Here is a 14,135-nt window from a genome sequence, read left to right as displayed (position 1 = left end):
ACCAGCCCCTGATGTGTGAGAAGGGAGGACTCACATTACAGCAGCCCCCAAATTGTGAGAGGCGGAGAGTAACATTGCACCAGCCCCTGATGTGTGAGAAGTTGGGATTCACATTACAGCAGCCCCCGATGTGTGAGAGGTTGGGACTCACATTACACCAGCCCCCGATGTGTGAGAGGTGGGGACTTACATTACACCAGCCCCTGATGTGTGAGAAGCTGGGACTCACATTACACCAGCCCCCGATGTGTGAGAGGCAGGGACTCACATTACACCAGCCCCTGATGTGTGAGAGGTGGGTACTCACATTACACCAGCCCCCGATGTTTGAGAGGTGGGACTCACATTACACCAACCCCTGATGTGTGAGAGGTGGGTACTCACATTACACCAGCCCTCGATGTGTGAGAGGTGGGACTCACATTACATCAGCCCCCGATGTGTTAGAGGTGGGGACTCACATTACACCAGCTCCCGATGTGTGAGAGGTGGGGATTCACATTACACCAGCCCCCGATGTGTGAGAGGTGGGGATTCACATTACACCAGCCCCCGATGTGTGAAAGGTGGGGATTCACATTACACCAGCCCCCGATGTGTGAGAGGGAGGGACTCGCATTACACCAGCCCCTGATGTGTGAGAGGCGGGGACTCATATTACACCAGCCCCCGATGTGTGAGAGGCAGGGACTCACATTACACCAGCCCCTGATGTGTGAGAGGTGGGTACTCACATTACACAAGCCCCCGATGTGTGAGAGGTGGGACTCACATTACATCAGCCCCCCATGTGTTAGAGGTGGGTACTCACATTACACCAGCCCCTGATGTGTGAAAGGAGGGGACTCACATTACACCAGCCCCTGATATGTGAGTGGCGAGGACTCACATTACACCAGCCCCTGATGTGTGAGAAGGGAGGACTCACATTACAGCAGCCCCCAAAGTGTGAGAGGCGGAGAGTCACATTGCACCAGCCCCTGATGTGTGAGAAGTTGGGATTCACATTACCCCAGCCCCAGATGTGTGAGAGGCGGGGACTCACATTACACCAGCCCCTGATGTGTGAGAGGTGGGGACTCACATTACACCAGCCCCCGATGTGTGAGAGGTTGGGACTCACATTACACCAGCCCCCGATGTGTGAGAGGTGGGGACTTACATTACACCAGCCCCTGATGTGTGAGAAGCGGGGACTCACATTACACCAGCCCCCGATGTGTGAGAGGCAGGGACTCACATTACACCAGCCCCTGATGTGTGAGAGGTGGGGACTCACATTACACCAGCCCCCGATGTTTGAGAGGTGGGACTGACATTACACCAGCCCCCGATGTGTGAGAGGTGGGCACTCAGATTACACCAGCCCTCCATGTGTGAGAGGTGGGACTCACATTACATCAGCCCCCGATGTGTTAGAGGTGGGGACTCACATTACACCAGCCCCCGATGTGTGAGAGGTTGGGATTCACATTACATTAGCCCCCGATGTGTTAGAGGCAGGGACTCACATTACACCAGCCCCTGATGTGTGAGTGGTGGGACTCACATTACACCTGCCCCCGATGTGTGAGAAGGGAGGACTCACATTACAGCAGCCCCCAATGTGTGACAGGCGGAGAGTCACATTACACCAGCCCCTGTAGTGTGAGAAGTTGGGATTCACATTACACCAGCCCCCGATGTGTGAGAGGTGGGGACTCACATTACACCAGCCCCCGATGTGTGAGAGGTGGGGACTCACATTACACCAGCCCCCGATGTGTGAGAGGTGGGGACTCACATTACACCAGCCCCTGATGTGTGAGAAGGGAGGACTCACATTACAGCAGCCCCCAATGTGTGAGAGGTGGGGACTTACATTACACCAGCCCCTGATGTTTGAGAGGTGTAAGCCCCTGATGTGTGAGAAGTGGGGACTCACATTACACCAGCCCCCGATGTGTGAGAGGTGGGGACTCACCTTACACCAGCCCCCGATGTGTGAGAGGTGGGGACTCACATTACACCAGCCCCCGATGTGTGAGAGGTGGGGACTCACATTATAGCAGAGCCCAATGTGTTAGAGGTGGGGACTCGCATTACACCAGCCCCCGATGCGTGGGAGGTGGGCAATCACATTACAGCAGCCCCCGATGTGTGGGAGACGAGGACTCACATTACAGCAGCCCCCAATGTGTTAGAGGCGGGGACTCACATTACACCAGCCCCCGATGTGTGAGAGGTGGGCATTCACATTACAGCAGACCCCGATGTGTGGGAGACGAGGACTCACATTACAGCAGCCCCCAATGTGTAAAAGGTGGGGACTCACATTACACCAGCTCCTGATGTGTGAGAGGTGGGGACTCACATTACACCAGCTCCCGATGTGTGAGAGGTGGGACTCACATTACAACAGCCCCCAATGTGTGAGAGGTGGGAACTCACATTACACCAGCCCCCGATGTGTGAGAGGTGGGCAATCACATTACACCAGCCCCCGATGTGTGAGAGGTGGGGACTTACATTACACCAGCCCATGATGTGTGAAAGGTGGGGACTCACATTATACCAGCCCCTGATGTGTGAGAGGTGGGGACTCTCATTACACCAGCCCCCAATGTGTGAGTGGAGAGGACTCACATTACACCAGCCCCTGATGTATGAGAGGTGGGGACTCACATTACACCAGCCCCTGATGTGTGAGAGGCGGGGACTCACATTACCACAGCCCCCGATGTGTGAGAGATGGGCACTCGCATTACACCAGCCCCCGATGCGTGGGAGGTGGGCAATCACATTACAGCAGCCCCCGATGTGTGGGAGACGAGGACTCACATTACAGCAGCCCCCAATGTGTTAGAGGCGGGGACTCACATTACACCAGCCCCCGATGTGTGAGAGGTGGGCATTCACATTACAGCAGACCCCGATGTGTGGGAGACGAGGACTCACATTACAGCAGCCCCCAATGTGTAAAAGGTGGGGACTCACATTACACCAGCTCCTGATGTGTGAGAGGTGGGGACTCACATTACACCAGCTCCCGATGTGTGAGAGGTGGGACTCACATTACAACAGCCCCCAATGTGTGAGAGGTGGGAACTCACATTACACCAGCCCCCGATGTGTGAGAGGTGGGCAATCACATTACACCAGCCCCCGATGTGTGAGAGGTGGGGACTTACATTACACCAGCCCATGATGTGTGAAAGGTGGGGACTCACATTATACCAGCCCCTGATGTGTGAGAGGTGGGGACTCTCATTACACCAGCCCCCAATGTGTGAGTGGAGAGGACTCACATTACACCAGCCCCTGATGTATGAGAGGTGGGGACTCACATTACACCAGCCCCTGATGTGTGAGAGGCGGGGACTCACATTACCACAGCCCCCGATGTGTGAGAGATGGGCACTCACATTACAACAGCCCCTGATGTGTGAGAGGTGGGGACTCACATTACACCAGCCCCCAATGTGTGAGAGGTGGGGACTAACATTACACCAGCCCCGGTGTGTGAGAAGGTGGTGACTCACATTACACCAGTCCCCGATGTGTGAGAGGTGGGGACTAACATTACACCAGCCCCCGGTGTGTGAGAAGGTGGTGACTCACATTACACCAGCCCCTGATGTGTGAAAGGAGGGGACTCACATTACACCAGCCCCTGATGTGTGAGAGGCGAGGACTCACATTACACCAGCCCCGATGTGTCAGAAGGGAGGACTCACATTACAACAGCCCCCAATGTGTGAGAGGCGGAGAGTCACATTGCACCAGCCCCTGATGTGTGAGAAGTTGGGATTTACATTACCCCAGCCCCCGATGTGTGAGAGGCGGGGACTCACATTACACCAGCCCCTGATGTGTGAGAGGTGGGGACTCACATTACACCAGCCCCCGATGTGTGACAGGTGGGACTCACATTACACCAGCCCCCGATGTGTGAGAGGTGGGGACTTACATTACACCAGCCCATGATGTGTGAAAGGTGGGGACTCACATTATACCAGCCCCTGACGTGTGAGAGGTGGGGACTCTCATTACACCAGCCCCCAATGTGTGAGTGGAGAGGACTCACATTACACCAGCCCCTGATGTATGAGAGGTGGGGACTCACATTACACCATCCCCTGATGTGTGAGAGACGGGGACTCACATTACACCAGCCCCCGATGTGTGAGAGATGGGCACTCACATTACAACAGCCCCTGATGTGTGAGAGGTGGAAACTCACATTACACCAGCCCCCAATGTGTGAGAGGTGGGGACTAACATTACACCAGCCCCGGTGTGTGAGAAGGTGGTGACTCACATTACACCAGTCCCCCATGTGTGAGTGGTGGGGACTAACATTACACCAGCCCCCGGTGTGTGAGAAGGTGGTGACTCACATTACACCAGCCCCTGATGTGTGAAAGGAGGGGACTCACATTACACCAGCCCCGATGTGTGAGAAGGGAGGACTCACATTACACCAGCCCCGATGTGTGAGAAGGGAGGACTCACATTACAACAGCCCCCAATGTGTGAGAGGCGGAAAGTCACATTGCACCAGCCCCTGATGTGTGAGAAGTTGGGATTCACATTACCCCAGCCCCCGATGTGTGAGAGGCGGGGACTCACATTACACCAGCCCCTGATGTGTGAGAGGTGGGGACTCACATTACACCAGCCCCCGATGTGTGAGAGGTGGGGACTCACATTACACCAGCCCCCGATGTGTGAGAGGTGGGGACTTACATTACACCAGCCCCCGATGTGTGAGAGGTGGGGACTCACATTACACCAGCCCCCGATGTGTGAGAGGTGGGGACTTACATTACACCAGCCCCCGATGTGTGAGAGGTGGGGACTCACATTACACCAGCCCCTGATTTGTGAGAGGTGGGGACTCACATTACACCAGTCCCCGATGTGTGAGAGGTGGGTACTCACGTTACACCAGCCCCTGATGTGTGAAAGGAGGGGACTCACTTTACACCAGCCCCTGATGTGTGAGAGGCGAGGACTCACATTACACCAGCCCCCGATGTGTGAGAAGGGAGGACTTACATTACAGCAGCCCCCAAAGTGTGAGAGGCGGAGAGTCACATTACACCAGCCCCCGATGTGTGAGAGGCGGGGACTCACATTACACCAGCCCCTGATGTGTGAGAGGTGGGGACTCACATTACACCAGCCCCCGATGTGTGAGAGGTGTCAGCCCCTGATGTGTGAGGGGCAGGGGACTCACATTACACCAGCCCCTGATGTGTGAGAGGTGGGGACTTACATTACACCAGCCTCCGATGTGTGAGAGGTGGGGACTCACATTACACCAGCCCCAAATGTGTGAGAAGTGGGGACTCACATTACACTAGTCCCCGATGTGTGAGAGGAGAGGACTCACACTACACCAGCTCCCGATGTGTGAGAGGTGGGACTCACATTACACCAGCCCCCGATGTGTGACAGGTGGGACTCACATTACACCAGCTCCCGATGTGTGAGAGGTGGGGATTCACATTACACCAGCCCCCGATGTGTGAGAGGTGGGGATTCACATTACACCAGCCCCCGATGTGTGAGAGGTGGGGATTCACATTACACCAGCCCCCGATGTGTGAGAGGGAGGGACTTGCATTACACCAGCCCCTGATGTGTGAGAGGCGGGGACTCATATTACACCAGCCCCCGATGTGTGAGAGGCAGGGACTCATATTACACCAGCCCCCGATGTGTGAGAGGCAGGGACTCACATTACACCAGCCCCTGATGTGTGAGAGGTGGGACTCACATTACATCAGCCCCCCATGTGTTAGAGGTGGGTACTCACATTACACCAGCCCCTGATGTGTGAAAGGAGGGGACTCACATTACACCAGCCCCTGATGTGTGAGTGGCGAGGACTCACATTACACCAGCCCCCGATGTGTGAGAAGGGAGGACTCACATTACAGCAGCCCCCAAAGTGTGAGAGGCGGAGAGTCACATTGCACTAGCCCCTGATGTGTGAGAAGTTGGGATTCACATTACCCCAGCCCCAGATGTGTGAGAGGCGGGGACTCACATTACACCAGCCCCTGATGTGTGAGAGGTGGGGACTCACATTACAAAAGCCCCCGATGTTTGAGAGGTGGGGACTCACATTACACCAGCCCCCGATGTGTGAGAGGTGGGGACTTACATTACACCAGCCCCTGATGTGTGAGAAGCGGGGACTCACATTACACCAGCCCCCGATGTGTGAGATGCAGGGACTCACATTACACCAGCCCCTGATGTGTGAGAGGTGGGACTCACATCACACCAGCCCCTGATGTGTGAGAGGTGGGTACTCACATTACACCAGCCCCCGATGTGTGAGAGGTGGGACTCACATTACATCAGCCCCCGATGTGTGAGAGGTTGGGATTCACATTACATCAGCCCCCTGATGTGTTAGAGGCAGGGACTCACATTACACCAGCCCCTGATGTGTGAGAGGTGGGGACTCACATTACACCAGCCCCCGATGTGTGAGAGGTGGGACTCACATTACACCAGCCCCTGATGTGTGAGAGGTGGGTACTCACATTACACCAGCCCCCGATGTGTGAGAGGTGGGACTCACATTACATCAGCCCCCGATGTGTGAGAGGTTGGGATTCACATTACATCAGACCCCGATGTGTTAGAGGCAGGGACTCACATTACATCAGCCCCCGATGTGTGAGAGGTGGGGACTCACATTACACCAGCCCCTGATGTGTGAGAGGTGGGACTCACATTACACCAGCCCCCGATGTGTGAGAAGGGAGGACTCACATTACAGCAGCCCCCAATGTGTGAGAGGCGGAGAGTCACATTACACCAGCCCCCGATGTGTGAGAGGTGGGGACTCACATTACACCAGCCCCCGATGTGTGAGAAGGGAGGACTCACATTACAGCAGCCCCCAATGTGTGAGAGGTGGGGACTTACATTACACCAGCCCCTGATGTGTGAGAGGTGTAAGCCCCTGATGTGTGAGAAGTGGGGACTCACATTACACCAGCCCCCGATGTGTGAGAGGTGGGGACTCACCTTACACCAGCCCCCGATGTGTGAGAGGTGGGGATTCACATTACACCAGCCCCCGATGTGTGAGAGGTGGGGATTCACATTACACCAGCTCCTGATGTGTGAGAGGGGGGACTCACATTACACCAGCTCCTGATGTGTGAGAGGGGGGACTCACATTACACCAGCCCCTGATGTGTGAGAGGTGGGGACTCACCTTACACCAGCCCCCGATGTGTGAGAGGTGGGGACTCACATTACACCAGCCCCTGATGTGTGAGAGGTGGGGACTCACATTACACCAGCCCCTGATGTGTGAGAGGTGGGACTCACATTACACCAGTCCCCGAAGAGAACAGAAAACTACCATTCACATTGTTTTAACTGGGTTATTCTAAAAGTAGTTTCTGCAAAAAAATTAGATTCCCCCACCTCACCACAGGGGGGTTAAAATACAGGGTGAACTATAGTTTCATTGAATAGATTTTCAGTAAGTATTTGTCACATATTTTTAGTTTTTTTGATCCAATGTGTATCTCTTAAGACTTCTCCATTTTTTTTAACTATTTTTTTTACCCTTTTGATTTTTTGGGGATTGCAGCGCCATCTGTGAAAATGACTTGAACCATAGTTTAAATCAATGTAATTTTTGCAGGGGAATCCAATTCTGTAATAAAAAATTGGGGTTCCCATTTAAGATTTTAAAGTGACCCCCCCATCCTAACCACCTCCAGGGGTTGGGGGGGTAGAGGCCGAGTTTGGTATTATATTTTTGAAAAATTATTTATATTTCTATATTTTTAGTTTTTCATTCCGATGTGTGTTTTGTGACGTATCCCATGGTCCTGACCTTTGTGTTGCACCCTGTATAATAATAAGGTGTGAATTATGTCATTGTTAGAAAATATTAGTTTGGACTTATCTCTGAATATCTTGTTGGCATTGTTGGTTTGATCCTCCCAGATGTACGAGGTGTTGAAAAACTAAGAAAGATGGTTTTGGACAAACTCGCAGGAGATCAATTTGTTGGTAAGAACTTACATTCTACTTTTTGAGTGTCCGAAATGGTATTATATGCATAGCAAATAATGTTTATATGCAGGGGTGTAATGGTCACCCGGGAGGGGCTTGCTCCCTACTTTCTCCTCTTATAGACCCGTATTCTGCTGTTTACCAGACGGCAATCAATGCAAATTCTGCGCTGCTGCCCCAGGGGTGGTGGGGAAAAATATACTGGAATCAACTCTATCTGTGTCCTCAAGATGCAGATGGGAATGAGCATAGCTCCCTGCTCCACCATCAGGTCACTGCTGCTACTGCAGGAGACAAAATGGGTCAGATATACTTACCCGGTCCATTCGCGATCCAGCGGCGCATTTTCTGCAGTGGATTCGGTTCCGGCCGGGATTCATTAAGGCAGTTCCTCTGACGTCCACCAGGTGGCGCTGCTGCGCTGAAGAGCATCGGAACGCACTCAAGTTCAACGGCCTATTCCTAGTGAAGGTAAGTGCAAGCTCCGCGACACTTTTTTTTTTTTTTTAATGTGGCGGTTTTTCCGAATCCGTCGGGTTTTCGTTCGGCCACGCCCCCCGATTTCCGTTGCGTGCATGCCAGCGCCGATACGCCACAATCTGATCGCGTGCGCCAAAATCCCGGGGCAATTCAGGGAAAATCGGCGCAAATCGGAAATATTCGGGTAACACGTCGGGAAAACGCGAATCAGGCCCTTAGTAAATAAGCCCCAATGTGATGATGTCAGGTATCAGTGGCAGAAAAGACAACTTAAAACCTGTGAGGAGGCGATTAAGAATATCAGACGAGAGAAGGGGGACTCGCATTACACCAGCCCCCAATGTGTGAGAGGCAGGGACTCACATTACACCATATTTATATTTATATTTATATATTTTTAGTTTTTCGCTGCGATGTGTGTTTTGTGACGTGTGCCATCGTCCTGACCTTTGTGTTGCACCCTGTATGATAATAATTATGTCATTGTTAGAAAATATTAGTTCGGACTTATCTCTGAATATCTTTTTATCTTTATTGGTTTGATCCTTGCAGAAGTTATAGCAATGGCAGCTGTGGAACGATTCCTTCCAACTGATTGTAAGAACTTACATTATACTTTTTGAGCGTCCAAAAATGTATTATATGCATAGCAAACAATGGCAAACAATCTCGGGAGGGGCTTGCTCCCTACTTTCTCCTCTTATAGACCCGAATTCTGCTGTTTGCCAGACGGCAATCATTGCAAATTCTGCGCTGCTGCCCCAGGGGTGGTGGGGAAAAATATGCTGGAATCAACTCCATCTGTGTCCTCCAGATGCAGATGGGAATGAGCACAATGGTGGAGCAGGGAGCTCCCTGCTCCACCATCAGGTCACTGCTGTTACTGCAGGAGACACAATGGGGCTTATTTACTAAGTGTCACAGTTTGGTGGGGATGATCTGTCTGAGTGTCTCTTTGGGAAGAGTCTGTGGACCCTCTGGACCACCGCAGGAGGTGATGGTACTAGCCGCAACCCAGGACCGCAGTCTAAGTGGCACCAGGTCTTCGCCAGAGCCCACCGCAAAGTGGGATGGTCTTGCTGCGGTGGGGTGCCACCAGGTCGTTCCACTGGTGCGACTAGCCCGCAGTGGCAGCCAAGGTAGTACGGCAGGAAATGCAGGAAACAGTCTAAACCTGAGATGACAGAACGAAACACGGAGGAACACTGGTAACACAGAGGAACACTGGTAATGCTGGCATGGGCTGAAGGTTCCGCAGGACAGGAACCTTGGAAGGCCCAGCAGGTCACAGGAATGGCAGGGACATGGAGGAACACTGGTAACGCTGGAACACAGAGGAACACTGAAGGGATTTCTCTTAGCAGTAAATGATGCTGAAGATCCGGCGGAGAGTGAAGGGAGGTTCCGGATTATAAGGGCGAGCCAGATTAACGAGCTCCAATCAGGTGGACGCGCGCCCTAGGAGCAGAAGGCAGGAGCACAGCCAGGAGCGTGGAGAGGTGAGACTGGGCTGGGGAACGGGACAGCGGCAACGGGGACCACGGCCCCGAGAGCGGCACGGGTGGGCCCGCAAACCACAGCATGGATAGCAGGGACACCTGTGACATTAAGGGTCCCCGAATCAAATTTTAGTCGGATTTTCAAAATTTTCGGGATTTGCGCCGCCGGGACAGGTATTTAACTGGGCATTGTGTTGCACACAATCAGATTGGGCGCGCGGCTGCTCTGGCTTCCATGCGACAGAAACCGGTGGTCGTGCCATCGAACGATCCGACTGATTCGGCCTGAGCGCATGATTTAACATTCAAGTTGTGTCGCAAGACAATGCGCTTACATGCACCAGGAAGAAGAAGGTGAACTCCGGCGGACCTGAGCGGGGAAGCGACACATGCAGGATATCAGGCGCACGATCTTAGTGAAATGGCCCAATACAGGTGAGCACATGGAGAAAAAGAGGCACTGAAATCCAGTGCTGCAGCTTTCACTGAGTGTTTTATCTGACCTCACTGCACAGTGTATTGTCAGATACTATTCTAAATGGGTTATAGTGCAACATCCCCCATCGATCTGGAGGCAGCAGGTGCTCAGAATACCGGAGTGGATGGCGGTTTCGGCCTGGGGCACGCTGATGTCACGGTGCTTGGTATGGGGACAGGAGGGCTGTCCTACAGTCTGGCAGGTCTCCAGCAGGCGGTGTGTGCAAGAAATATGGAGGGAGAGGCTGATGTACTGGTTCTCTCTGGGGCAACCCCTGAGTGTCTGTAAGATAGGTCTCTGGATAATGGATTGGGGAGCCCGTGGTGGTAACAGCAGTATCCAGGGATCAGACAGAGGAAACGTTGTGAAAATCAACTCATGGTTCTTTATTGAACAACAGGTAACAGGCAACGGGCCAAAACGGTCAACAGCAGATTCTGATACTGCAGTGGTGATGGAGAGTGGTCCTCAAGAATAGGGCACCAGCCTGGTAGTAGATGCAGGGTGGGAGAATTTGGGCGGAGCTGTGTCCAAACTGTGGAAGCTGCAGCACTGGATAAGAGTCTCCGGGATTGGATTGGATTAAGTGTCAGTACTGAAGGGGTACTGAACACTGACTCTCTCTTCACTCAGACCATGTGGCCTAGACTGCTGGTAGATTCTAAAGAGCAGACTCTGAGTCCTGAGAAGGAGCATGACGTCTAAGAGACTTCTGCTCTTCAAGACAGCTGGTGCTAAAGAGACTTGTGCTTCCACTGCACAGAGGTTTTATCCTCCTGGTCAGGTGGTAGCACATCTCCAATCACACTCCAGTTTACAATACAGCCATATCATTGGTTACTATCTCACACACAGTTAACTATTGCCTTTCCAGGCAGAATCTACAGCTGCTAATTACCTGAGATCTCCCTGCGTTTCCCCTTGATGAGTTGATCAGACTCACTATATGGATCCTGACAGGGAGAGGGCCTTATTTGCAACTATTCCCTTGCCTATACTTTGGCAGGGGTGTTGCAATAGTCTAGTTTTAATAAAGTATTTAAAAAAAATAATTACTTTTCTTTCTTTAGGGAGGAATACATTCATGACTAATATAAAGCAAATGGAAAAGGAATTGATGTGGCAGATGAAGAAGTCACTAGAAGATTTTTCAGATTTAGGTAAAACTCGGAGGCTACTGCTCTTCTGGTTGTTTTTTTCCCATGTTACTTCCTACATATGTTCCTTTCCATTGCTTAGTTAAATTTGATGGAGATATGTCAGCCAAGTTACATAAATATGTTGTACATAGTGTCCTTTCTGTATGCAGCATGTTATAGAGCAGGACGAGCTGTGCAGATTGTATATAGTGTCCTATCTGCAGGCAGCATATTATAGAGCAGGAGGAGCTGAGCAGATTGTCCATAGTGACCTATCTGCAGGCAGCATGTTATAAAGCAAGAGGAGCTGAGCAGATCTAACATAGTGTCCTATCTGCAGGCAGCATATTGTAGAGCAGGAGGGGCTGAGCAGATTGTACATAATGTCCTATCTGCAGGCAGTATGTTATAGAGCAAGAGGAGCTGAGCAGATCTAACACAGTGTCCTATCTGCAGGCAGCATATTATAGAGCAGGATAAGCTGAATAGATTGTACATAGTGTCCTATCTGGAGGCAGCATGTTATAGAGCAGGAGGAGCTGAGCAGATTGTACATAGTGTCCTATCTGCAGGCAACATGTTATAGAGCAGGAGGAACTGAGAAGATTGTACATAGTGTCCTATCTGCAGGCAGCATGTAATAGAACAGGAGGTGCTGAGCAGATTGTACATAGTGTCCAATTTCCAGGCAGCATATAATAGAGCAGGATAAGCTGAGTAGATTGTACATAGTGTCCTATCTGCAGGCAGCATGTTATAGAGCAGGAGGAGCTGAGCAGATTGTACATAGTGTCCTATTTCCAGGCAGCATGTTATAGAGCAGGAGGAGCTGATCAGATTGTACATAGTGTCCTATTTCCAGGCAGCATGTTATAGAGCAGGAGGAGCTGATCAGATTGTACATAGTGTCCTATTTCCAGGCAGCATGTTATAGAGCAGGAGGAGCATTTCTCTTATGATAACTGCTTAGCTGTACCCTAAGATTTTTGTGTAAATAGTAACTAAAATATTGAACGTCTTGTCTTGCAGCTTGTTCAAGGGATTGCTGTAAGTATTCATCTGTTTTATCTCATTTCCGTATATTCTGGTGTCATCACTGGTGAATGGACTCTGATTACAGGATGCAGAGTCGGGGTTGGTGGAGGAGGTTAAAGATCCTCTTTAAAAAAAACACAAATAAATATTAAGACTTTATAAGAAAGAAAATAAATGTAATATTGTGTGACATGTAATTCCTGTGTTCCTAGCTGTGATTGAGGGACCTGTCCTGGACTGTTGGACATGTGATCAGATCACTGCTCAGTGCTTTAAGGGATCGGTGTGTGGAGGTAGGAGCCGCTTTTTACTTACCAATATATTGTTTTTGCATTCCTTACCCAGTTTGGCTAATTTTAGTTTTTTTGGGGGGATATGGATATTAGCTTTAGTTATAAATCGACTCCCTTAAATGCTGTCAGTCTACCATAGGTAGAGTAATGTGACTGCGAGGTCAGACTACACAGGTACTGCTTGTTGTCTGTCACCATAGAAACACATTGGTCTAAATAGATGCAGCAGTTTTTTAACCATATCATCAAGCAGACTATGTCCATCTTGTGTTTCTCACAGAACAAGAAGATTTTGCGGCAGAAAAGGAACACATTGGTATCTATCTTGTTCTGGTTCTACAATTTGTCTTTGCGTCCTCCTTAATGATAATGTAAGTTGGATTCTAAACGACAAAATAGGACGGGCCCACAAATATTCTTATCAAAAAAGGTGAATACAAAGAAAAGAAGGGAAATTGTTTATATTATGAGCTTAAAGGGATTAAAGGAAAGCTACTAACGCGATCCATCTACTATTGCGGACATTACTCATAGATCCCGGCACTGTGACTGTGGTGATCTTGTTATATTTGTTATCCATGGGCCTCCTTCCTTCTAAAATCAACTTTTGAAATTATCTTAATGAGCCAGAAGGGCTCCTGGGGTTGTATCAGAGCCCCTCCATGTTGCAGGGCTGTTTCACTGGCCCCCTACCTTACCTTACCTTACCGGCCCCCTACCGATTCCTCAACACTTGTGCAGTGAGGGAGAAAGGGAGGGGTTGGGGTGAGACAGTGTAACAGTCTGTAAAGCTAGATCACAGAGGGGCTAGGATAGCACCTCAGACTCATTAGCATTATTTTAAAAGTTGATTTTAGAAGGAAGGAGGCCATGGATGAGACATATAAGAAGATTACCAGAGTCCCGGTGCCTGGATCTATAAGTAAGTGTCCCTGGTTTATCTTGTTTGATTTCAACTTTTTAGATTTCCTTTAAGGCCTCAGGGGACTGTGCTTAAAATTGACCTGTGGTTTCCTTCAGGTTTTACCACTACTATAAGGTGAAAATGATGAGGCTTAAAGAGCAAGAAATTAAACTTTTGAAGAACATGAAAGAACAAGTAGATAGAATCCATGATAGATGAGAGCAGCCACTTGAACTAAACCAAGTGTTGTATATTACAAAAAATTAC

At 50.5% G+C, this 14,135-nt stretch overlaps 1 protein-coding gene across 6 annotated transcripts in view; it reads left to right on the top strand.

The window, feature by feature from the left end:
• Positions 1-14,135, top strand: part of IZUMO3 (IZUMO family member 3) — a 21,880-nt gene extending 7,745 nt beyond the window's left edge. For 2 of the 6 annotated variants that reach the window (XM_072155537.1, XM_072155536.1), the window contains exons 2-8: positions 7,972-8,037; positions 9,073-9,117; positions 11,568-11,657; positions 12,666-12,683; positions 12,884-12,964; positions 13,245-13,335; positions 13,985-14,135. In XM_072155537.1, the coding sequence (XP_072011638.1) occupies positions 7,972-8,037; positions 9,073-9,117; positions 11,568-11,657; positions 12,666-12,683; positions 12,884-12,964; positions 13,245-13,335; positions 13,985-14,087 (494 nt within the window). In that variant the 3' untranslated portion in view covers positions 14,088-14,135. Of the gene's footprint in view, positions 1-7,971; positions 8,038-9,072; positions 9,118-11,567; positions 11,658-12,665; positions 12,684-12,883; positions 12,965-13,244; positions 13,395-13,984 lie in introns of all 6 variants that reach the window. The other 4 variants (XM_072155539.1, XM_072155538.1, XR_011856412.1 and 1 more) reach the window with 3 other exon arrangements.

Source organism: Engystomops pustulosus, chromosome 6, assembly GCF_040894005.1.
Source record: "Engystomops pustulosus chromosome 6, aEngPut4.maternal, whole genome shotgun sequence".
NCBI lineage: Eukaryota > Metazoa > Chordata > Amphibia > Anura > Leptodactylidae > Engystomops > Engystomops pustulosus.
The sequence above is the reverse complement of the archived record's forward strand: the minus strand, read 5'-3'. Positions and strand labels throughout refer to the sequence as shown.